Source organism: Pristiophorus japonicus, chromosome 3 (genome assembly GCF_044704955.1).
Source record: "Pristiophorus japonicus isolate sPriJap1 chromosome 3, sPriJap1.hap1, whole genome shotgun sequence".
Classification (NCBI taxonomy): Eukaryota; Metazoa; Chordata; class Chondrichthyes; family Pristiophoridae; genus Pristiophorus; species Pristiophorus japonicus.
The window spans coordinates 18,560,094-18,585,399 of record NC_091979.1 but is presented as its reverse complement, the minus strand read 5'-3'; the positions used below and the strand labels follow the sequence as shown (position 1 = coordinate 18,585,399).

The following is a 25,306-nucleotide window of genomic DNA, read 5'->3' as shown; positions in this document are numbered from 1 at the left end:
GCTGCAGATCTCCTTGCTTCCGCTCCATAGTGGGGTGCAGTCTCCCGCTGGTTAAAGGGAAGTCCGTTTCAAATGAACCTCTTTGGAAACTTAATTGAACGAAGGGGACGGGACCGCACTGGTTAGCACTGGTAAAATTAGTGCAGAGAATTGTACCGATTGCACAAGATAAGTTGGGATACAGGGAGCACTACCCTTTCCCCTACAGTATCTAGCTGTCCAGTTTTCTGACGCCCTCTTCCAGCTGTTCATCGCCTCTCCCTGTCTAACTTCTAACTTCTGTACATGAGAAGCAAGAGCGGATCAGAACCAGAGCTTTGGGGATACCCCAGTCAATGGCATGGTTTCAGTTTTGGCCGTGGCATTATGGTTCTTGTATTTTGCTGTGATTTTTGTATTATGTGACCCAGACCAGAGTGTCAATGCTGTTGTGTATATAGAGGCTCATGTCGGTAATCACATTGGAGGAATGAAACCCATGCCATTTTGATATGTGGCACTCGCACTTCTAGAAAGTTATTTAAAAAGGTATCTATTGACAATACTGATGGCTTTTCTCCTGTCTTCTGTTTTTTTTTTATACAGCCTGCATCTGCGAGAGGGATTGGCATCCAAGTCATTCATAAGTGGAATCAGATCCCCAAGAAACGACCTCTGCTGGTTCAGAAGTACGAATTTGTTTCTTTATATTTGTGTGTGTATTTATATATGGCTATGATATAAATAGATAATATATAAATAATGTGTACATGTGTACATTTTTATATATAAATATTTTTATATTTTATATATTTTTTTATATAATTTCTTCCTATTTACACATGATATATAATTGTGTGTGTGTTATATACTGGCTCTTAAACAAGATTCTGTAACACCAAACTCTGGTTTTAAATGCGGGTAGATTGAGGGAGGTAAGAGGTTTCATTGCCTTGAGGACCTGGGAAAGTACAAATTAAAGTTAAAGAAGATGATCGGAGGTTGATGGAAAATCATGTAGGACAGATGGAAATAGCAGAGCCCTTGAGAGCTGCAAAGCTATCGAGACTCAGAAATTGTATCTTTGGATTGGAAAATTGCAAATGTCACACCTTCTTTAAGAAAAGCGAGGCAACTGCAGGCCTGTCTGTTTAATATCCGTTGTGGGGAAGTTACTGGATCACTGGAAGCTACAGACGAGACCAAAGAGGAATTCTACTCCAGCCTTGAACAATCCCTGTCCCGGTGTCCCAATGGCCGACAAACTGATCCTCTTAGGCGATTTTAACGGCAGAGTTGGAAAGGACACACACCTGAGGTGGTGTGATCGGCAGAGAGGGGTTAGGGAAATCCAACTCCAACGGTACCCTCCTCTTGACGAAATGCTTAGAACATGACCTTGTCATAACCAACCTCATGTTCCGTCAGAGAGACAAGTACAAGGCCTCATGGCAACACCCTCGCTCTAAGCACTGGCATCTGCTCGACTACGTCATCGTCCAAGCAAGGATGCCCGCATCACTCGCGCCATGACAAGAGCTGACGACTGCTGGACTGACCACTGCCTAATCCGCTCTTATCATTTCAATCAATGTAGCCCCAAAACAACAGCGGCAACAGGAATGATGCTGTAGGAAAATCAAAGCTGGAGCACTCGAAGACCCTGCTAAGAAAGTCCTATTCAGCCAGTGCCTCACAACCAACCTGACGATTCCCAGTAATCTTGAGAGGCAGATTGTCCAGTGCATGGTCTGCCCTCAAGGTCTCCAGAATTAGCACCTGTGAAGAGATGCTCGGTCACTCGACCAGGAAACATCAAGACTGGTTCGACAAGAACGATCAGGAGATCTAGGAGCTAATATGCCGCAAGCGCAAGGCATTCTTGGACTGGAAACAGCAGCACAATTATAGAGCAAGAAAGCAGCTCTACAGACGTCTGAAGACCGAGGTCCAACATAAAACTCGCGACCTAAAGAACAGATGGTGAGTGGAAAAAGCGCAGGAGATCCAACAACTAGCCGACAACCACGACGTGCGTGGATTCTTTAGCGCAGTCAAGACCACCTACGGCCCAAGCACCCAAGGTCCTATCCCACTGCGGGCCAAGAACGGAGAAGTACTCATCAAGGACAGAGAGGCAGTCAGTGCCCGCTGGAAGGAGCACTTCGAAGATCTCCTCAACCGAGACTCTGCCTTCAATATGAGTTTCGTCGACTCCATCCCGCAGCATGCTACCCACCACCACCTCAGCACAACCCCATCCCGGCATGAGGTTCAAAAGACCATCCGACAGCTAAAGAACAACAAGGCCTAGGGAGCAGACGGAATCCCCGCTGAAGCACTAAAGCATGGCAGAGAAGCAACTTTGGCGCAAATCCATGAACTCATTTCTCTTATTTGGAAGGAAGAGAACGTGCCAAGGGATCTCGGACGCTGTAATCATAATCATCAAGAAAGGTGACAAGTCTGATTGCGGTAATTACAGAGGAGTTTCTCATCTGTCTGCCACAGGGAAAGTCATCACAAGAATCCTCCTCAATCGCCTTCTCCCAGAGTTGCAATGCGGATTCCGTCCACAATGGGGCACAATGGACATGATCTTCACCATGCATCAAATTCAAGAGAAGTGCAGGGAACAGCATCAACCTCTGCACATGGCTTTCTTTGACCTCACAAAGGACCAATGTCAACCGGGAGGGATTTTGGAGTGTCCTCCTCAAATTCGGCTGTCCTCAAAAGCTTGTCACCATCTTCTGCCTGCTCCCCAATGACATGCAAGCCGTGATCCTGACCAACGGATCCACCACAGACCCAATTCACGTTCGGACCAGGGTTAAGCAAGGCTGTGACATTGCACCAACACTCTTCTCGATGTTCCTTGCTGCAATGCTCCATCTCTCCCTCAATTAGCTCCCTGTTGCAGTGAGGATAATCTACAGAACAAACGGGAAATTGTTCAACCTCTGTCGCCTCCAGATCCAAGGTCGTCCCATCCTCTGTCATCGAATTACAGTATGCAGACGAAGCTCGCGTTTGTTCACTGAGGTCAAACTCCAGACCATCGTCAACACCTTCACCGAAGCGTACGAGAGTATGGGTCTTGCACTAAACATCCATAAATGACAAAAGGTCCTCTACCAACCTTCATAGTACTCCCCCCCCCGCCCCCGTTTATCAAAATACATGACGAAGCCTTGGACAGCGTGGACCATTTTCCATACCTCGGGAACAAGGGCAGACGTCGATGACAAAGTCCAACATAGCCTTCAGTGTGCCAGTGCAGCCTTCGGTTACCTGAAGGAGAGTGTGTTTGGAGAGTGTGTTTGAAGACCAGTACCTCAAACTTGGCACCAAGCTCATGGTCGACAGAGCAGTACTGGTATCCGCCCTCTTATATGCATCAGAGAAATGGACTATGTACAGCAGGCACCTTAAAGCACTGGAGAAGTACCACCAACGCTGCCTCTGCAAAATCTTGCAAATCCATTGACAGAATAGGTGCACCAACATCTGTGTTCTTGCTCAGGCCAACATTCCCAGCATCGAAACATTGACCGCGCTCGATCAACGCCAGTGGACGGGCCACCTCGTGCATTCCCGATACCAGACTTCCAACACAAGCGCTCTACTCAGAACTCCAACACGTCAAGCGAGTCCCAGATGGGCAGAGGAAACGCTTCAAGGACCCCCCTCAAAGCCTTCGTGATAAAGTGCAACATCCCCACCGACGCCTCGGAATCCCGAGACCGAGGAGGAGCATCCGGGAAGGCGCCGAACACCTCGAGTCTCTTCGCCGGGAGCAAGTGGAAACCAAGCGCAAACAGCGGAAGGGACGTACGACAACCCAAGCACCCCACCCATCCGTCCCTTCAACCACCGCCTGCCCCACCTGGGACAGACTGTAGGTCCCGCATTGGTCTCATCAGCCACCTGAGAACTCATAGTGCGGAAGCAAGTCATCCTCGACTCCGAGGGACTGCCTAAGAGAGAGAGAAGACTGGAATCTGCCATCGAGACAGAGTGACTGCGCACTTGGACGAGCATGAGCTGATCAGAAAGTCGGCGTGGATATATGATGGGCATATTGTGTCTCACTGATACAGTTAAATTTTAATGAGGAATTCACCAACATGGTGGCTAGGGGATTGTCTGCGGATGTTGTCTGTATAGGCTTCCAGAAGACGTTTAGTACGGTTCCATACAAGAGATTATTAGCAAAAATGTGAGTGCGTGGGATTGGAGGTAGCCTTGTAACCTGGATTGGAAATTGGTTGGGAGATAGGAGGTAGAGAGTAAGGAATAAAGGAAGTGTTCTCGAGTCATACTGGCTTAAAGGGCTAAATTATGAAGACAGTTTATGTAAACTTGGTTTGTATTCTCCTGGGTTTAGAAGGTTGAGGGGTGACCTAATCTCGTTCTTTGAAATGGTAAAGGGATTTGATCGGATATTTGCTCTGGTGGAAGAATCCAGAACAAAGAGCCATAAACAATATTAGAGTTAGGCCTTTAGAAGTGAAATCGGGAAGCACTTATTCACATGGGGCAATGAATATCCGGAACACTTTTTTTTTTTCCCCCACCCCCCAAAAGGATTGATACATTCAAGACTGCGAGTTGAAGAAACGGTGCAAATTTACGCATGCAACCGCAGAATCTTGTAATAAAAAATTAATTTGATTTACTCAGTCACTAAACTAGTGGCCCTGTTTACAAAATGGCGTCATCACTTGTGGTGCTGGTCTGTCGCTAAGCGTAGCAAGTCCTGATTTTATTTTTCAACAGTTTCAAGCAATATTGTGGCATGTACTTTATTTTCTTTGCTCCAGATACTTGCACAAACCCTACCTCATTGGCGAGAGCAAGTTTGATTTGAGAATTTATGTCTACGTTACTTCTTACGATCCTCTACGGATCTATACGTTTACAGACGGCTTGGTCCGTTTCGCAAGCTGCAAGTAAGTTTTAAAAATAGAGATCGGATAGAGGGAGGAACTGGGTTACTGACGTGTAATTTGGGTCTGGTGGGGTTTGTAACTTGAGATGTAGCGGGGTTCCGAAGTTATTATAAATGTCTGTCCTAATGACTGGTCCCACTTGAAACACTAATCTGTCTGATCAGCCGTGGCTCAGTGGGCAGCACCCTCGCCTCTGAGTCAGAAGGTTGTGGGTTGAAGTTCCACTCCTGAGACTTGAGCACGTAAATCTAGGCCGACACTCCAGTGCAGTACTAAGGGGGTGCTGTACTGTCAGAGGTGCCGTCTTTTGAATGAGACGTTAAACCAAGTCTGTTGTCTCGGGTAGATGTGAAAGATCCCACGGCACTGGGGTCCTATCCAATATCTATCCCTCAACCAACATCTCGAAAAACAGATTAGAGAAAAGTAGATTGAGAGACTTGCATTTATATAGCGCCTTTCATGACCTCAGGACATCCCAAAGTGCTTTACAACCAATGAAGCACTTTTTGAAGTGTAGTCACTGTTGTAATGTAGGGAATGAGGCAGCCATTATTGCACACAGCAAGCTCCCACAAACAGCACTGTAATGATCATATAGCCTGTTTTTTAGTGATGATGTTTGAGGGATAAATATTAGCTAGGGCACCGGGTTAACTCCCCTGCTCCTCTTTGAAATAGTGGCCATAGGATCCTTTGCGTCCACCTGAGAGGACAGACAAGGGCCTCAGTTTAACGTCTCATCCAAAAGATGGCACCTCCGACAGTGCAGCACTCCCTCGGTTTTGCACTGGGAGTGTCAGCCTAGATTTTTGTGCTCAAGTCTCTGGAGTAGGACGTGAACCCATAACCACCTTACTCGGAGGCAAGAGTGCTCTCCACTGAGCCACGGCTGACACTTTAAAGGACATACAGGGGCTAATTTTAACCTGACCCATCCCGCAGGAAGCTGACTCGCTTGGATCGGCCACGCATTTTACACCCAGTTTTACTCTCCATTGACATTGGCTTAAAATTACTGCCACTATTGCGACTCACCACTAGAACTTAGCCGTTCTGTTCTCGGGAAAATGGGTGCATTAAGAGTGTGATGGAATACACTCCACTTGCCTGGATGGGTCCAGCTCCAATAACTCTCAAGAAGCTCGACACCATCCAGTCAGTAGAATAATGATGATAATTAGTACAATGTTAATAGATATAACTTTCTTTAACCACGGTACTTGCCTCTGTTATTTTCACTAATTCCCTCTGCACTGCCATTACTTGTGGATAGTATTAATTTTTGTTATGTTGCTCAGGTATTCGTCTTCCATGAAGAGCCTGGGTAACAAGTTTATGCATCTCACAAACTACAGTGTGAATAAACTAAATGCAGAGTACAAACCCAACACTGATGAAAAGCTCTGTCAAGGTCACAAATGGTAAGTTGGGGCAATTAGCTTAAGTTCTATTCTAGGGGAAATTGGTGCATTAGGAGTGTGATGGAATACTCTGCACTTGCCTGGATGGGTCCAGTTCGAATAACTCTCAAAGCTCAACACCACCCAGGACAAAGCAGTCCACTTGATCAGCAGCCCAGCCACTATCTTAAGTATCCACTCCCTTCACCACCGGCACTCCATCATAATCATAGGCAGTCCCTCGGAATCAAGGAAGACTCTTAAAATGAGTTCTTAGGTGGCTGAACAGTCCAATACAAAAACCACAGTCTCTGTCACAGGTGGGACAGATAGTCGTTGAGGGAAGGGGTGGGTGGGAGGGTGGGAGGGACAGGTTTGCCGCACGCTCTTTCTGCTGCCTGCGCTTGATTTTTGCACGCTCTCGGCGATGAGACTCGAGGTGCTCAGCGCCCTACCGGATAGACTTCCTCCACTTAGGGCGGGGACTCCCAGATGTTAGTGGGGATGTTGCACTTTATCAAGGAGGCTTTGGGGGTGTCCCATGGCTGCAGTGTGTACTATCTGTAAGATACACTGCAGCAACTCGCTAAGGCTTCTTCAGCAGTACCTGCAAACCTCTACCACCTAGAAGGACAAAGTAACTGGGAACAGTACTGCCTCAAGTTCCCCTCCAAGTCACACACCATCCAGACTTTGGACATCAATCACGGTCCATCGTGGCTGGGGCAAAATCCTGGAACTCCCTCCCTAACAGCACTGTGGGTGTACCTTCACCACATGGACTGCAGCGGTTCATGAAGACTCTTCACCACCCTCTCAATGGAAACTGGAGATGAAAAATAAATGCCAACCTTGCGAGGCCCATATCCTGAGAATGAATAATTCAAAAAAAATATTGGACCTAGACCGGGGCTGGGTAAATCCCGTTCACCTGTTAGCCAGGAGGTGAAATTTTACAGTTTCGACAAGCTGGGAAAAAAAACTCAGCAGTAACCCCAGTGTATATACATTCCAAGAGTTTCTTTATTAGGTTTCTTGGTGCTGCTGAGCCTCTGCAGCTTATTTCATCACTTTCCTTTTTCCTAAGTATATCTCAGCCGCAGCCTCTAGTCTCAAAATCTGTGTCGCCCACTCGCGCTGCCTTCTCTCCCATCCTTTGCAGCTTTTCTCGTCTATTTCATCAATACAAAGATCGTGCTCTTAATTCTCTCTTCCTGTTCCTCCTACACTGCTCTACACATTATCCCTCTTCCATCTATCCTCACCGTTTTGAAATTGAGACGAGTTGCACTGTTCTCCAGGGATTGAAACATCTTAAATAGAATCATAGAAATTTACAGCACGGAAGGAGGCCATTTCGGCCCATCGTGTCTGTGCCAGCTGACCAAGAGCTATCCAGCCAATCCCATTTTCCAGCTCTTGGTCCTTAGGCCCTGTAGGTTATGACACTTCAAGTGCACATCCAAAATGTGGTGAGGGTTTCTGACTCTCCCACTCTTTCAGGCAGAGTTCTAGACCCCCACTGCCCTCTGCATGAAGAAATTTCCCTGCAAATCCCATTTGTCTTCCCTTTCTACAATCTGCAGACTTTTAAAACCCACACTAGGTGTCATTGCTGGGCCGTTCAGATCAGTAGGTTCCAAGTTCAATTCCTGGTCTGTTTTGACGTTGCTCTGTTTTTTTTTCTCTCTCTAGGAGCCTTAAGGCATTGTGGGTGTACCTGAATCAAAAGGGCGTGAAGACCGAGCTGTTGTGGGAGCAGATGAAGGAAGTGATCGTCAAAACCATCATAGCGTGAGTAATGAAAGGGACCTCTGGGTAACCACCAACAGCTGCAGGAACTAGAGAATACATGTTAAAGCTTTTCCATCCTGCCCTTCATAAGCAAAGTCATTTTGCCATATTCTGGGTATATGCAGCTATTTTAGTGAGAGTTTGTATGTCTATTTTGGATGCGCTTTTTTTGGGGGGAGGGCGGGGGGAGAAAGAAGCACTTTCCTCCAGTTAAACATTGGGAAAGACAGAAAGACTTGGATTTATATAGAGCCTTTCACGACCACCAGACGTTTCAAAGCACTTTACAGCCAATTAAGTACTTTTGGAGTGTAGTCACTGTTTTAATGCAGGAAACACGGCAGCCAACTTGCGCACAGCAAGCTCCCACAAACAACATCATCATAGGCAGTCCCTCAAAATCGAGGAAGACTTGCTTCCATTCTAAAAATGAGTTCTCAAGTGACTGAACAGTCCAATACGAGAACCACTGTCCCTGTCACAGGTGGGACAGACAGTCGTTGAGGGAAGGGATGGGTGGGACAGGTTTGCCGCACGCTCTTTCCGCTGCCTGCGCTTGGTTTCTGCACGCTCTCAACGATGAGACTCGAGGTGCTCGGCGCCCTCCCGGATGCACTTCCTCCACTTAGGGCGGTCTTTGGCCAGGGACTCCCAGGTGTCAGTGGGGATGTTGCACTTTTTCACGAACAGCAATGTGGTAATGACCACATAATCTGTTTTTTTTTTTGTTGTGTTGATTGAGGGATAAATATTGGGCCAGGACACCGGGGATAACTCCCCTGCTCTTCGAAATCGTGCCATAGGATCTTTTACATCCACTTGAGAAGATCGAAGCCACGTTTTCGGCCCCCAGCCACAAACTCTGTAACCTAGCCACTGAGTCCATTCCCCTCCCCAGCTGCTGTCTGAGGCTGAACTAGACAGTTTGTAACCCCGGTGTGCTGTTTGACTCCAAGCCAAGCTGTCGACACCATATCTATTCTGTCACAAAGACTGCCTATTTTTGCCTCTGTAATGTCCTTCATCCGTGCTCCCATCTCAGCTGATTTGCTAATGCCCTCGTTGATATATTTGTGATCTACAGAGTCGACTGTTCGAATGCTCACCTGGCCAGCCTCCCATACTCCACCCTCTGTAAACTTCATATCATCCAAAACTCTTCCTGCATTCTACCCTGCACCAAGTCGTGGTATTTCTGTGCTTCACACTAAAAATTCTCATCCTCCTATTTAAGTCCCTTCATGGCCTCGCCCTTCCCTATTTCTGTAACCGCTTCCAGTCCTACAACCCCACCCAATCTCTCCATTCCTCTGACTCTAGCCTCTTGTTCCCATCTTCCCCCACCCTTTTCACTCCAGCATTGGCAACTGTGCCTTCAGCTGCCCTGGGCTGTGCTTTCTGGAATTACCCCCTTAAACCCCTCTGCCTCTCCACCAACCTCTTCTCCTTTACGACTCTTCAAATCCACAATTTTGACCTTGCTTTTGTTCACTCCTATTGTTTCTTGGGCTCAATCTCTGATTATATCTCTGTGCAGTGCTTTAGGGTGTTGTTGTACATTAAAGACACACGCTGTTGCCTCTATCCTACATTTTTTTTTGTCCCCAGTCGGGTTGGCGTGGCTCAGATAGTAGGTTGACCCTCCCTTATCCGGCACCCTTGGGACCTGGCCTGACCAAAACGAGGAGTTTTGCTGGATGAGGGGTGGTCACGTGTTTGGGTGGACTGCGCCTTTAAATGCTGTTGCTGGGGTAAGTATGTGTGTGCGCTGATTGACTGTCGGTCCAGCCAGTCAGTCAGTGTGCAGGAGGCCCCGAAGAGCCAGTTGGCCCTGCTCTTCCCCCCCCCCACCCCCTCCCCAGCAGAGGGAGCGCTGTGGGGAGGAGTGGCTAGCCCGAGGACTGTGGTTGCAGGAGTTCCAGCAAGGCGATGAGGAGGCAGCCGAATTGAAGAGAAAGATTATATTGGTGAGTAGGATTTTGACGGTTGCATTCTGCGCATGCGCCACCCACCGGCCGGGAATGGTCCCGGACGAGGGGCGGTGCCGGATAAGGGAATCCCGGATAAGAGGAGTTCAACTTGTACTCTTGCCTCGGAGTTGGAAGATTGCAGGTTCACACCTTCTATAGAACCATGAGCACATAAAGGCTAACTCTCCAGTGCTGTATTGAAGGAATGCTCAATCATTGGAGGTGCTGCCCTTTGGATGAGACGTGAAACAGCGTCTGACCCGTTGGCTTAGATGGATGTTACAAGATTCCATTCCACTATTCAGACAGGATAAGGGAGTGTTGGCCAAAATTCTACTCTCAACCAATAATCTCCAAATAGAAACTGGGTTAACTAATCATACATCTCATTGCTGTTTGTGACTGCCGCATTTGCCTATGTAACAGTCACTGGGGGGAGAAATTCAAGTCGTTTGCACCTCCCCTGGGGCGCTAACAGTGCAAACGACTTCTCACCAGGGCTACTAGGGACATGATTGGCTGAAATGGCCGCCTCCTGCGCTGTAAATTTCTATATTTCCTGCAAAGTTCCGCGGGAGTTAGCGGCGACCCCGGCTCATGCTAGTAACGCCCCGGGCTGCCGCATCATCACTGTGCGCAGCGGCCCATTTTGGCCTCTGAGCGAAAATTCGGTTGCGCCCCATGAGGCTGCTGCGGGCGATGCCTGGGCGAGCCTCGCAGGTCGCAAATCGGGCTTCAGTCCGCTGGCGGGGCGACAATTAAAGGGGAGGTGCGGCGCCGATATATCTTGGCCGACTTACTGGTCGCGGCCTTGCCCTATTGAAATGGCGGGGTCCGTGGCACGATGTTGCAGCCCGGCGCTCCGCTTCTGTGCCAGGCTGCGACCCCGCTCCCCAGTGAAGTAATAGTGGCCCCTTTCTCTTCCCCGCCCCGATGCAGAGTTGGCAGCGTGCCCTTTACTTTAACGGAAGGGCCCTGTGCTCCCACCAACGCTACGCGGCGCTGCCGCTGTAAAATGCCCGCAGTTAGCGCCCCAGTCATTGCGCTCCACTTCCTCTCTGGGGCGGTAACCTTAATTTCGTTGCCGGGGCGGGACTTCTGCCTGCGAATGGTTACTGCCTCCAAACGGGGCGGGGCCGAATTTCCTCCCCCCCCCCCCCCCCCGCCCCCCCATGTACTTCAAAATAATTAATTGCATTAGTCGATCGCCTGTGGTGTTGTCCCCAGACAGTCGAGACCAAATGTAGTGGATTGAGATTGGAAGCTGCTGGATATTTGGATCAGGGTGCAGAGCTGTAATTTAGCCCTCATTTTGTAGTTGTACATTCTGTCCTCAATTTTACCATCCTCATATGTCTACATTTATAATGGAAAAACTGCCTTTGTGAAGTTGTCATGCTGCAATTACACCCTTCTGCCGGTGGTAACGCTGCACAGACACACAATACATCACGGGGAACAGCAGATACTAAACAGGCGGAGGCGAGCAGTTAGGCAAGATTAAAGTGGTAAGTTTTTTTTTGAGGAATGATCTTGGCGAGAAATAACAAGACGGTGAAGGTAAAGAATTCCAGAGTGCATGTGATTTTTTTTTTTTTTTTCCCCCAACCTGTTATCTTGTACAATTAATGTTTGTGCACATGGGAGAACAGGGCAAGAGCAAGGCCGACGAGATCTCTGGCATGTTATTATCTGACAGTTCTGTCAGGTTGGTTACAAGTGGATAATCTTGTCCTGGAGTTAGAATTTGCTTTTTGTTTTCATTGGCGATTGTGCAAGTCTGTTGTAATGGAAAGAGAGATTCCCATCATTTGACGAATTTGCTACATTAGTGTCTGCAGAATTGGAGAGCAGGAGAGGAGGCGTTTAGAGGAACTACACAGGATGCCACTTGGCAAGCAAAAGGAGTCAGTTTTATGGTGGTGTGTACCCTTAAAGGGACATTTAAAACTGCGTTGTGAGTTGCACTAACTTAATTATCCATTGTTCGCGAAGGAGGGCTCCAATTTGTAGAGACCGAGTCATTAATAATAGAATTCATCTGAATTTGGTGTTGGAACGTTTGCGAAACAGGCCATTCAGCCCAACTGGTCTATGCAGATGTTTATACTTCACACAAGCTTCCTCCCACTCTAATTACCTCTTCCCACCCTGCCCCCTGTCGTCTCTTCTCTTCTCCCTCAAGCCTCCCCTTACATGTGTCATTGTTACCTGCTTCAACTGCTCCATGTGGCAGCCAGTTCAACATTATAGGGTGACGAGGTTGATTCCTGAGATGAAGGAGTTGTCTTATGAAGAAAGATTGGGCAAGTTGGGCCTATACTCGTTGGAGTTTAGCAGAATGAGGTGTGATCTTATTGAAACATAAGATTCTGAGGGGGTCCGATAGGGTAGCTACAAGAGAGGATGTTTCCCCTTGGGGAATCTGGAACTAGGAGGCATAGCTTCAGAATAAGGAGTTGCTCATTTAAAACCGAGATGAGGAGGAATTTCTTAAGGTTGTGAATCTATGGAATTCTCTGCCCCGGAGAGCTGTGGAGGCTGGGTCATTGAATATATTTATTGAATTATAGGGGAGTTAAGGGTTATGGGGAGCGGGCAGGGAAGTGGAGTTGAGGCCAAGATAAGATTAGCCATGAACTTATTGAATGGCGGAGCAGGCTCGAGGGGCCAAATGACCTACTGCTGCTCCTATTTCTTATGTTATATTCTTATTCTGATCACGCTGTGTAAATAAATAAATTCCTCCTAAATTCTTCCTTTCATCTGTTAATGACTATCTTTTTAAATTATGCCCTCTTGTTCTGGACTCGCCCACAGTACTTCGAAAGTTCATTAGGTGAGAAGCACTTTGAACATTCTGAGGACCTGAAACGTGCTCTGCGAATGCAAGTTTGTTCTTTTCCTCTCCCCAGCCCAAGGTGCTGAGGCTAATGGCAGCTTCCCCACTGCACCAAGCAGAGATCCAACAAGGCAAAAACTGCTGTACTCTGATTGGCTGATAGGATGCTTGTATGAAATTTTGCAGCCCCTCCACCACCTTGGGTATAATAGAGTTTCCAAGTGATATAAGAACATAAGAATTAGGAGCAGGAATAGGCCATTTGGCCACTCTAGACTGCTCCACAATTCAATAAGATCGTCCCTCCACACCACTTTTTTGTCCAATTACCATATCCCTTGATTCTCCTAGAGTACAAAATTTCATCGATTTCAGCCTTGAATATACTCAACGACTCAACAACCACGGCCATTGGGGTAGAAAATTCCAAGGATTCACAACCCTCTGAGTGAAGAAATTCCTCCTCTCAGCCTTAAATGGCTGACCCCTTATCCTGAGACACTGGCTCCTAGTTCTAGACACTCTAGGCAGGGAAACAACCTCAGCAACTACCCTGTCTCCCCCTAGAATGTTATATCTTCAATGAGATCACCTCTCATTCTTCTAAACTCTGGGGAGTATAGGCCTAATCTACTCAATCTCTCCTCATAGGACAGCCCTCTCATCCCAGGAATCAGTCTAGTGAACTTTCGTTGCACCGCCTCCAAGGCAAGTATATCCTTCTTCAGATAAGGAGACCAAAAATGTGCACAGTACTCCAGGTGTGGTCTCACCAAAGCCCTCTACAATTGTAGCAAGACTTCCATACTCTTGTACTCCAACCCCCTTGCAATGAAGGCCAACAGGCCCACGTGCCTTCCGAATTGCTTGATGCACCTGCATGCTAACTCAAACATTTTTGAGAAGTTCCAAATAACTTTTTATTTCAACAAAACATTTAAGGGTTCTTACTTTGGCCGATAGAATTGGTTTCGGATTTTATTAATGCTGTTCCTCTTGTTCTGCAGCTCTGAGTCTTATGTGAACAGCCAAATCCTTTTGTACGTACGGAATCGTTACACCTGCCATGAACTCTTTGGATTTGACATAATGCTCGACGAGAATCTGAAACCGTGGGTTCTAGAAGTCAACATCTCTCCAAGGTACCAGTATAACCATTGCAGTCATCAACACGTGGGCTTTTCAGTTTTACTTGGCTTCTTATGCCTGTGGTTGTCTGTGGCATATTGGTAGCTAACATGTTGACTCAGTCATATGAAATTTCTCTGCCTGGTACTGTAACAAAGATTTGGCCTTTTTCTTTATTAAGTGGGTTACATAGAATGTACAGCACAGAAACAGGCCATTTGGCCCAATTGATCTATGCTCCACATGAGCCTCCTCCCATCCCATTTCATCTCAGCTTACAACATACCCTTCTATTCCTTTCTCCCCTATGTACTTATCGAGCTCCCCATTAAATGCATCTATACTATTTGCCTCAACTACTCCATGTGGTAGCAAAGTCCACAAGAAGTTTCTGCTGAATTCCTTGAGATTTATTATTGACTATCTTATATTTATTGTCCCTAATTCTGGACACCCCACAATTTAATTAGCATCTTCATTATAATGGTTTTTAAAGGAATATTATACAAACATTGGGCTCAATTTTCCCCAAAGCTTTTTTTTTGACGTACTTGAAGAGTTCCGCCCGTTTTTTTGGGGGGCCCAAGTACGCCAAAAAAAAATGTTCTAAGTTTCCCCGTTGGATTTCTTCATTTTGGCCTGGCCGAATCTGTCCTTTAGTTTTGGGGGTGGAGCCTCGATCTGCGGCAAAAAAGATCGGGTTGCCATGGTAACCAGGGACGCAATGCGAGCTGAGGCTGCAAAGTGAAACATACAACCAGCTCGCAACACATTAAAACATATTGCATCAACTTAAAAACACATTCAAATATATTGCAGCAACTTAACTCCAATTATTAAAGCCGATTGCCAGTCTGCTCCCCCGCCCGACAACCCAGGCCGAATAGCCTCCTCCTGGTCCCTCGCCCTCGCCCCCCACCCCTCCCCCTCTTTCCTTAACTCTCCATAAGATTTTTCTGCAGAGACCACATACGCTGGCCTAAGCAGAACTGGAGTAACTCTCGGCTTGCCAAACTTGCCTAAATGGCCAGAATTGGTGCGGGTGGCAGGTTTCTCCCCCCCCCCCCCCTTTGGCCGAAGGTAACTAACTGAGTTACGCTGGTGCAAATTGATTGTGGAAACTGTTTTTTAACTTGGGCCAAAAAAAGCAGCCTGCTCCAAAAAAACGGCGCAAATCACTGGGGAAAATTGAGCCCAATATTTGTTGCTTATATCACGCAGCACAGATTTTTATACCTACACCTTCCCTTGCATGGTAGCTTCTTCAACTGGCTACAAGCCCAGAGCTGTTAAACTTGTTAAGTTGACTCAGTGGAGGCACTATCGCCTGTTATGAAGGTTGTGTGTTCAAGCTTCATCATAGGCATCTAAATGCAAGTTGGTGAGTGTTTGGTGGGCACGAGCAATATTCATCATTCCAGGCAGTCCCTCGAAATCGAGGAAGACTTGCTTCCACTCTAAAAGTGAGTTCTCGGGTGACTGAACAATCCAATACGGGAATTACAGTCTCTGTCACAGGTGGGACAGACAGTGGTTGAAGGAAAGGGTGGGTGGGGAGTCTGGTTTGCCGCACGCTCCTTCCGCTGTCTGCGCTTGGTTTCTGCATGCTCTCAGCGACGAGACTCGAGGTGCTCAGCGCCCTCCCGGATGCTCTTCCTCCACTTTGGGCCAGGGATTCCCAGATGCCGGTGGGGATGTTACACTTTATCAAAGAGGCTTGAAGCATTTCCTCTGTCCACCTGGCTCGCTTACAGTGCAGGAATTCCGAGTAGGGCACTTGCTTAGGGAGTCTTGTGTCAGGCATGCGGACGATGTGGCTCGCCCAACAGAGCTGGTCTAGTGTGGTCAGTGCTTTGCTGCTGGGGATGTTGGCCTGAACGAGGACACTGATGTTGGTGCGTGTTTCCTCCCAGTGGATTTGCAAGTGTACAACTGGAGCATATAATCTGGACTGAAACTTTAATACAGTACTGCATCCCTCTCCTAAACCCCACCCCTACTGCACAAACCAGGACCTGAGACAAGGTTACCTTGGAGAGGGAGCTAAGGCAACCTTACTGCACCAACCACCCTCCAGCCTGCAGTGGAAGGGAAGCTCAATTATCCTCACTGTTTTCCCCAGTGAGACAAAAATTGGAACAAGTTGCAAGGGAGGATTATCCCTCACCTTCCCTAACGTGAAATTGCAGGCCGCCCCTCGTTGATGACTTTGTTCTTCTGTCTTTGCCTCATCTCGCGCCTTCTCATCCTCACCACCACCACCTCCACCTCTAGCCCCTCTCGCTCCATCTGCCGCCATTCCCAGGTCGAATTCACTCACCCTGCCCTCTAGCTTTGCTTGATTTGAATGCTGCACTCGGTCATAACCTCCATGATTGACCAGTGTTTTTTTTTTAGAAGAAAAAAATTGTTCAGATTTGGGAATTGTCCTGTTTCAGATCACCTATGGTTGGCTAAGATTGCTGCAGATAGATTGTTTAATGTCAGTTGTGGCTCAGTGGGTAGCACACTTGCCTCTGAGTCAGAAGGTTGTGGGTTCAAGTCCCACTCCAGAGACTTGAGCACAAAAAAAATATCGGCTGGCACTCCAGTGCAGGGCTAAGGGACTGCTGCACTGTCAGAGGTGCCGTCTTTCGGATGAGAGGTGAAACCAAGTCCCCATCTGCTCTCAAGTGGACGTTAAAGATCCCATGGCACTATTTCGAAGAAGAGCAGGGAGTTATCCCTGGAATCCTGGTCAATATTTATCCCTCAAACGACATAATAAAAAAACAGATTATCTGGTCATTATCACATTGCTGTGTGTGGGAGCTTGCTGTGCACAAATGGGCTGCCACGTTTCCCACATTACAACAGTGACTACACTCCAAAAGTGCTTAATTGGCTGTAAAGTACTTTGAGACGTCCGGTGGTTGTGAAAGGTGCTATATGAATCCAAGTCTTTTAATCACTGGTCCAGATTTTTGCACACATTGTTTGGAGAAAAACCTTTCTTTTTCGCTGCATTTGCTTTAAAAAGCTATTTTTTATGGGGATATTTGGGCACATTGTTTCCATTTGATCTCAGTTCCTCCTTGTTTTTCTCCAGTCACGAGCACGGACATCCTTTTCCCTCAATTGCCACCAGCACCGCCTGCACCTGGCTGCCAGGAGGCGCAAGATACATAGAAACACTAGGTGCAGGAGTAGACCATTCAGCCCTTCGAGCCTGCACCACCATTCAATGAGATCATGGCTGATCATTCACCTCAGTACCCCTTTCCTGCTTTCTCTCCATACCCCTTGATCCCTTTAGCCATAAGGGCCATATCTAACTCCCTCTTGAATATATCCCATGAACTGGCATCAACAACTCTCTGGTAGGGAATTCCCCAGGTTAACAACTCTGAGTAAAGAAGTTTCTCCTCATCTCGGTCCTAAATGGCTTACCCCTTATCCTTAGACTATGTCCCCTGGTTCTGGACTTTCCCAACATCGAGAACATTCTTCCTGCATCTAACCTGTCCAGTCCCGTCAGAATTTTATATGTTTCTATGAGATCCCCTCTCATCCTTCTAAACTCCAGTGAATACAGGCCCAATCGATCCAGTCTCTCCTCATATGTCAGTCCTGCCATCCCAGGAATCAGTCTGGTGAACCTTTACTGCACTCCCTCAATAGCAAGAACGTCCTTCGTCAGATTAGGAGATCAAAACTGAACACAATATTCTAGGTGAGGCCTCACTTAAGGCCCTGTACAACTGCAGTAAGACCTCCCTGCTCCTATACTCAAATCCCCTAGCTATGAAGGCTAACATACCATTTGCCTTCTTCACCGGCTGCTGTACCTGCATGCCAGCTTTCAATGACTGATGTACCATGACACCCAGGTCTCGTTGCACCTCCCCTTTTCCTAATCTGCCGCCATTCAGATAATCTGCCTTCGTGTTTTTGCCACCAAAGTGGATAACCTCACATTTATCCACATTATACTGCATCTGCCACTCGTTTGCCCACTCACCTAACCTGTCCAGGTCACCCTGCAGCCTTTTAGCATCCTCCTCACAGCTCACACCGCCACCCAGCTTAGTGTCATCTGCAAACTTGGAGATATTACACTCACTTCCCTCATCCAAATCATTAATGTATATTGACATAGCTGGGGTCCCAGCTCTGAGACCCACTAGTCACTGTCTGTCATTCTGAAAAGGACCCGTTTATCCCGACTCTCTGCTTCCTGTCTGCCAACCAGTTTTCTATCCATGTCAGTACATTACCCCCAATACCATGTACTTTAATTTTGCACACCAATCTCTTATGTGGGACCTTATCAAAAGTCTTTTGAAAGTCCAAATACACCACATCCACCGGTTTTCCCTTGTCCACTCTACCAGTTACATCCTTAAAAAATTCTAGATTTGTGAAGCAGGATTTCCCTTTCATAAATCCATGCTGACTTGGACTGATCCCATCACTACTTTTCAAATGTGCTACCATTTCATCTTTAACAATTGATTCCAACATTTTCCGCACTACTGATGTCAGGCTAACCTGTCTATAATTACCTGCCTTCTCTCTCCCTTCTGAAAAAGTGGTGTTACATTAGCTACCCTCCAGTCCAGAGGAACCGATCCAGAGTCGATAGACTGTTGGAAAATGATCACTATTTCTAGGGCTACTTCCTTAAGTACTCTGGGATGCAAACTATCCGGCCCCGGGGATTTATCGGCCTTCAATCCCATCAATTTCCCTAACTCAACTTCCCGCCTAATAAGGATTTCCTTCAGTTCCTCCTTCTCACTAGACCCTCGGTCCCTTAAATTTATTCAATGTCCCAGCTTCCACAGCTCTGAGGCAGCAAATTCCACAAATTTACAACCCTCAGAGGAAATTCCTCCTCATCTCAGTTTTAAATGAATGGCCCCTTATTCTAAGATTATGCTCCCTAGTTCTAGTCTCCCCTATCAGTGGAAACATCCTCTCTGCATCCACCTTGTCAAGCCCCCTCATAATCTTATACGTTTCGATAAGATCACCTCTCATTCTTCTGAATTCCAATGAGTAGAGGCCCAACCTACTCAACCTTTCCTCGTAAGTCAACCCCCTCATCCCCGGAATCAACCGAGTGAACCTTCTCTGAACTGCCCCCAAAGCAAGTATATCCTTTCTTAAATATGGAAACCAAAACTGCACGCAATATTCCAGGTTTGGCCTCACCAATACCTTGTATAACTGTAGCAAGAGACTTCCCTGCTTTTATACTCCATCCCCTTTGCAATAAAGGCCAAGATTCCATTGGCCTTCCTGATCACTTGCTGTACCTGCATATTAACCTTTTGTATTTCATGCACCAGGTCCCGCTGTACTGCAGCACTTTGCAATCTTTCTCCATTTAAATGATAACTTGTTCTTCAATTTTTTTTTCTGCCAAACCTTACACATTCCAACATTATACTCCAACTGCCAAATTTTTGCCCACTCACTTTAGCCTGTCTATATCCTTCTGCAGGTTTTTTGTCATCTTCACACATTGCTTTGCCTCCCATCTTTGTTTCGTCAGCAAACTTGGCTATGTTACACTCAGTCCCTTCCTCTAAGTCGTTAATATAGAATGTAAATAGTTGGGGTCTCAGCACTGATCCCTGTGGCACCCCACTAGTTACTAATTGCCAACCCAGTTGGTTAGATCACACTTGTGACGTGACTTGTGACTTGTACCGTGTGACGTTCTGGTTGCCATCTTCTAAAAAGGAAATTGGATCTCTACTTAAAAAGGAAAACAATTGCTGGGCTATTTGGAAAGAGCAGGGGAGTGGGACTAATTTGAAGCTCTTTTCAGAGAGGCGGCACAGGCTTGATGGGTGGAATGGCCTCCTCCTGTGCTGTGTGGTTATATGATGCAATAGGTGGTACTTTTCTGTAACTGAGATTAAGATACATGGTTAAGTGTGAGGGAGCATCTAGTGTGCCTGACCCAAGTCCACGAGATGAAAACCATTCCCCGGCACATGAACCGAAAAATTCAGCACATCAAAAAAAGTTAACCTAGAGCAGTGCTAATATTTTCCAAGTGAGTATTACATAAGAAATAGGAGCAGGAGCAAGCCATTTGGCCCCTCGAGCCTGCTCCAATATTCAATAAGATTATGGTTGATCTGATCATGGACTCAGCTCCACTTCACTGCCCGCTCCCCGTAACCCCTTGTCCCCTTATCACTCAAAAATCTGTCTATCTCTGCCTTAAATATATTCAATGATCCAGCCTCCACAGCTCTCTGGTGCAGAGAATTCCATATATTTACAACCCTCAGCAGAAATTTCTCCTCATCTCAGTTTTAAATGGGCGGCCCCTTATTCTAAGACTGTGTCCCCTAGTTTTAGTTCCCCCTATGAGTGGAAATATCCTCTCTGCATCTACCTTGTCGAGCCCCCTCATTATCTTAGAAGTTTCACTAAGATCACCTCTCATTCTTCTGAACTCCAATGTGTATAGGCCCAACCTATCCTCATAAGTCAACTCCCTCATCTCTGGAATCAACCTTGTGAACCTTCTGAACGGCCTCCAATGCAAGTATATCCCTCCTTAAATACAGAGACCAAAACTGTACGCAGTACTCCAGGTGTGGCCTCACCAATACCCTGTACAGTTGTAGCAGGACTTCTCTGCTTTTATACGCTATTCCCCCTTGCAATTTTGGAGCTGTCATCAGGAACGTGCTGCCTGAAAGGGTGGTGGACGCAAATTCAGTAGTAACTTTCAAAAGGGAATTGTGTAAATACTTGAAAAAGTAAAAATTTGCAGGGCTACGGGGCAAGAGCAGAGGAGTGGGACTAATTGGATCGCTCTTTCCAAGAGCTGGCACAGAACGATGGGCCGAATGGCCTCCGTCTGTGCTGTATGATTCTATGTATTGCTGCCCACCTGCTGTCTGACTCAGTTTCCTAAGCCGGAGTTGCTATATGTGACTGACTGAGAAAGCACAGGAATTAATGAGTACAAGCTTGACTATAAGAAAAATACAATTCAAGAAAGATAGTGGTTTTTAAAGAAAACATTTCATTTTTATAGAGGTTAATTGTGTTTTTCAAAGTCTTAAAATGCTTTACATAAGAAATTAATTTTAGATTGCAGTAACCTATGTTGGCAAACATTGCTCCTTGTAAACTAATCCGCTTTGTTGCTGAGTCATTGTAACCTCTAATCCTCTTAACCTCTTCCACTCAGCTTGCATTCAAATTCTGCACTGGACGTTAGCATTAAAGGACAGATGATTAGCGATCTCCTAAATCTGGCTGGATTCATTATCCCTCATAAGGACGATGTAACACTAAACCCCACAAAAAGGTAAAGAAGCTGCAGTCTGTGTTCCTCGCACTTTTGCTGCCAAGATGTATTAAATCACACGGTTCCCAGTCACTGCAAAAACCGAAGGAGACAGCATGCCAAATCGCTCGCTTCAGTGAAGTGGCCGTCGTGTAGTTTATCATGGACACTTGGCTAATCGTGTCAAATTATGCTGTAGAGTGTTCCCTGGGTGGGGAGCTCAGTGGATACGTGGTTGGGTTTGTGTGGTGTTGATTTAGTGAGCCAAAGCTGGCACAGGCACGATGGGCCGAATGGCCTCCGTCTGTTTGCTGCCCCGGTGTGTGTGACTTGACTCAGTGACGGCATTGAAGAGGGAATTACAGGCTGCTCATCTTAACTTGAAGTTGCTTAATTCATATTATACTGAAATTGTAGAGCAACAAAAAAAAGTACCTAGACTCTTGTTTTTAATTTGAGCAGAAAAACGACCTCAAATTAACAGAAGCATGTTGAAGAAAAATGTTAAAGGATACTTTTATTGCTAGAGGATTTGAGTACAGGAGCAAGGATGTCTTGCTACAGTTATACTGGGCCTTGGTGAGACCGCACCTGGAGTTATTGTGTGCAATTTTGGTCTCCTTACCTAAGAAAGGATATACTTGCCATAGAGGGAGTGCAGCGACGGTTCACCAGACTGATTCTGGGATGGCAGGACTGTCTTATGAGGAGAGGTTGGGTCGACTAGGCCTGTATTCACTAGAGTTTAGAAGACTGAACTGGGATCTCATTGAAACATATAAAATTCTGATTGGATTGGATAGACTGGATGCGAGGAGGATGTTTCCCCGGCTGGGAAGTCTAGAACAAGGGGTCACAGTCTCAGGATACGGGGTAGGAAATTTAGGACTAAGGAGGAGGAGAAATTTTTTCACTGAGGTTGGTAGAATTCTCTACCACAGAAGGCTGTGGAGGCCAAGTCACTGAATATATTTAAGAGGGAGATAGATAGATTTCTAGAAACAAAAGGCATCAAGGGGTATGGGGAAAAAGCAGAATATGGTGTTGAGATAGAGGATCAGCCATGATATTGAATGGCGGTGCAGACTCGAAGGGCCAAATGGCCTAATACTGCTATTTTCTATGTTTCTATACAGTGAGTGAGCAAGGAAATGGGGTTCGGTTAGAGAGTTCAGATGTGAATTTAGCACGGGCAGAATGGCGGCCTCCAGTGCTGAAATTACTATTGTTCCATAAATGTACACCAGCCACTTTCTTTGATATCTATTTGTAAGGGGAGTAAATAAAATCTGAAAGCATAAACATTTTTCTTCAGTTGCAACAGTAGAAGTATGAGCTGTATGGTGCATGGGTTACAGTGGTCCCAAGATACTTTACCAAGCCCTGATATCCTTTTGTTTCTTGTAGTGTTTAAAATGTTTTTCTGTATAGCTTTTTTTCTAATTAAAATGAGACAGTTTAACACTTTATTGTTTACTCTTGGTTCTCCCATTCCCTTCTCTCCACCTCGGAAAAGTTTTAGTTCAGAGCTCAACGCGAGTGAGAACATAACATAAGAATGAGGAGCAGAATTAGGCTGTTTGGCCCCTCGAGCCTGCTCCGCCATTCAGTAAGATCATGGCTGATCTTCTACCTCAACTCCACTTTCCTGCACTATCCTCATCCCTTGATTCCCTTAATATCCAAAAATCTATCAATCTCTGACTTGAACGTACTCAGGCTGAGCCTCCACTGCCCTCTAGGGTAGAGAATTCCAAAGATTCACCAGCCTCTGAGTGAAAAAGTTTCTCCTCATCTCAGTCCTAAATGATCAACCCCTTATTCTGAGACTGTGACCCCTTGTTCTCGACTCCCCAGCCAGAGAAAACATCACCCCTGCATCTACCCTGTCAGAGTTTTGTATGTTTCAATGAGATCACCTCTCATTCTTCTAAACTCGAGAGAATATAGGCCCACTCTCCTCAATCTCTCCTCATAGGACAATCCCTCCCCCCCCCCCCCCCATCCCAAGAATTAGTCTGGTGGACCTTCGCTGCATTCCCTCAATGGCAAGTGTATCCTTCCTTGGGTAAGGAGACCAAAACTGTACACAATACTCCAGGTGTGGTCTCACCAGGACCCTATATAATTGCACTAAGGTGTCTTTCCTCTTGTACTCAAATCCTCTTGAAATAAAGGCCAACATACCATTTGCTTTCTTAATTGCTTGCTGTACCTGCATGTTAACTTTCAGTAATTCGTGTAAAATGGGCCAAATCTTCCTGGAAAAATAACGGAAAATTCACAGCGCATGACGTGATTAATGAGTAAATCAGCCAGCAAGTTCAGGGGGAAAAGAGACACAGCGTGAGTTGCGAATCTCCAGAACATGCTGGTCCATTTACACCGCTCTGCCATTGCATTGCACAATCAGCATCTCTCTCTTGGCCTCCTTGTTATTTTCAAGAACAAGGATTTGAACATTAATTGCTCATTAAACTCGCTGGAGAAAATTAGGGCTCATAATTAATAGCGCAAGTACCCTTTTAACGATGTGATAATTGTTAATGCAGTGCCAATCAATCTCTCCAGCCCAGAAAATTGAACTATTCCGTCTTGTGCAGTAAATTCTTGGTAGAGATTTAAAAATGTCAAATTTTAAATATTTTAATTTTATTCTTTTAATTTGCCTCTTTTTTTCTCTCTCAATCCGATCTTAGAGAACATAAGAATTAGGAACAGGAGTAGGCCATCTAGCCCCTCGAGCCTGCTCCGCCATTCAATAAGATCATGGCTGATCTGGTCGTGGACTCAGCTCCACTTACCCGCCCTCTCCCCGTAACCCTTAATTCCCTTATTGGTTAAAAATCTATCTATCTTTGACTTGAAAACATTCAATGAGCTAGCCTCAACTGCTTCCTTGGGCAGAGAATTCCACAGATTCACAACCCTCTGGGAGAAGAAATTCTTTCTCAACTCGGTTTTAAATTGGCTCCTCCGTATTTTGAGGCTGTGCCCCCTAGTTCTAGTCTCCCCGACCAGTGGAAACAACCTCTCTGCCTCTATCTTGTCTATCTCTTTCATGATTTTAAATGTTTCTATAAGATCACCCCTCATCCTTCTGAACTCCAACGAGTAAAGACCCAGTCCACTCAATCTATCATCATAAGGTAACCCCCTCATTTCTGGAATCAGCCTAGTGAATCGTCTCTACCCCTTCCAAAGCTAGTATATCCTTCCTTAAGTAAGGTGACCAAAACTGCACGCAGTACTCCAGGTGCGGCCTTACCAATACCTTATACAGTTGCAGCAGGACCTCCCTGCTTTTGTACTCCATCCCTCTCGCAATGAAGGCCAACATTCCATTCGCCTTCCTGATTACCTGTTGCACCTGCAAACTAACCTTAAGAGTTTCATGCACAAGGATCCTAAAAGAGTTTCATGCACAAGGACCCCCAGGTCCCTCTGCACCACAGCATGTTGTAATTTCTCCCCATTCAAATAATATTCCCTTTTACTGTTTTTTTCCCCCAAGGTGGATGACCTCACACTTTCCGACATTATATTCCATCTGCCAAACCTTAGCCCATTCGTTTAACCTATCCAAATCTCCTTGCAGCCTCTCTGAGTCCTCTACACAACCCGCTTTCCCACTAATCTTAGTGTCATCTGCAAATTTTGTTGCACTACACTCTGTCCCCTCTTCTAGGTCATCTATGTATATTGTAAACAGTTGTGGTCCCAGCACTGATCCCTGTGGCACACCACTAACCACTGATTTCCAACCGGAAAAGGACCCATTTATCCCGACTCTCTGCTTTCTGTTCGCCAGCCAATTCTCTATCCATGCTAATACATTTCCTCTGACTCCGCGTACCTTTATCTTCTGCAGTAACCTTTTGTGTGGCACCTTATCGAATGTCTTTTGGAAATCTAAATACACCTCTATCCAC

General features: G+C 46.2%; 1 protein-coding gene across 4 annotated transcripts in view; it reads left to right on the top strand.

The window, feature by feature from the left end:
* Positions 1–25,306, top strand: part of LOC139259675 (tubulin monoglutamylase TTLL4-like) — a 110,698-nt gene that overhangs the window by 60,866 nt on the left and 24,526 nt on the right. For all 4 annotated transcript variants that reach the window (XR_011592628.1, XR_011592629.1, XM_070875236.1 and 1 more), the window contains 6 exons: positions 586–668; positions 4,806–4,934; positions 6,236–6,358; positions 8,033–8,131; positions 13,951–14,085; positions 21,276–21,395. Coding sequence is in view for 2 of the 4 variants with exons in the window: in XM_070875236.1 (XP_070731337.1) it covers positions 586–668; positions 4,806–4,934; positions 6,236–6,358; positions 8,033–8,131; positions 13,951–14,085; positions 21,276–21,395 (689 nt within the window). In the remaining 2 variants the exon portion in view is untranslated. The remainder of the gene's footprint in view (positions 1–585; positions 669–4,805; positions 4,935–6,235; positions 6,359–8,032; positions 8,132–13,950; positions 14,086–21,275; positions 21,396–25,306) is intronic.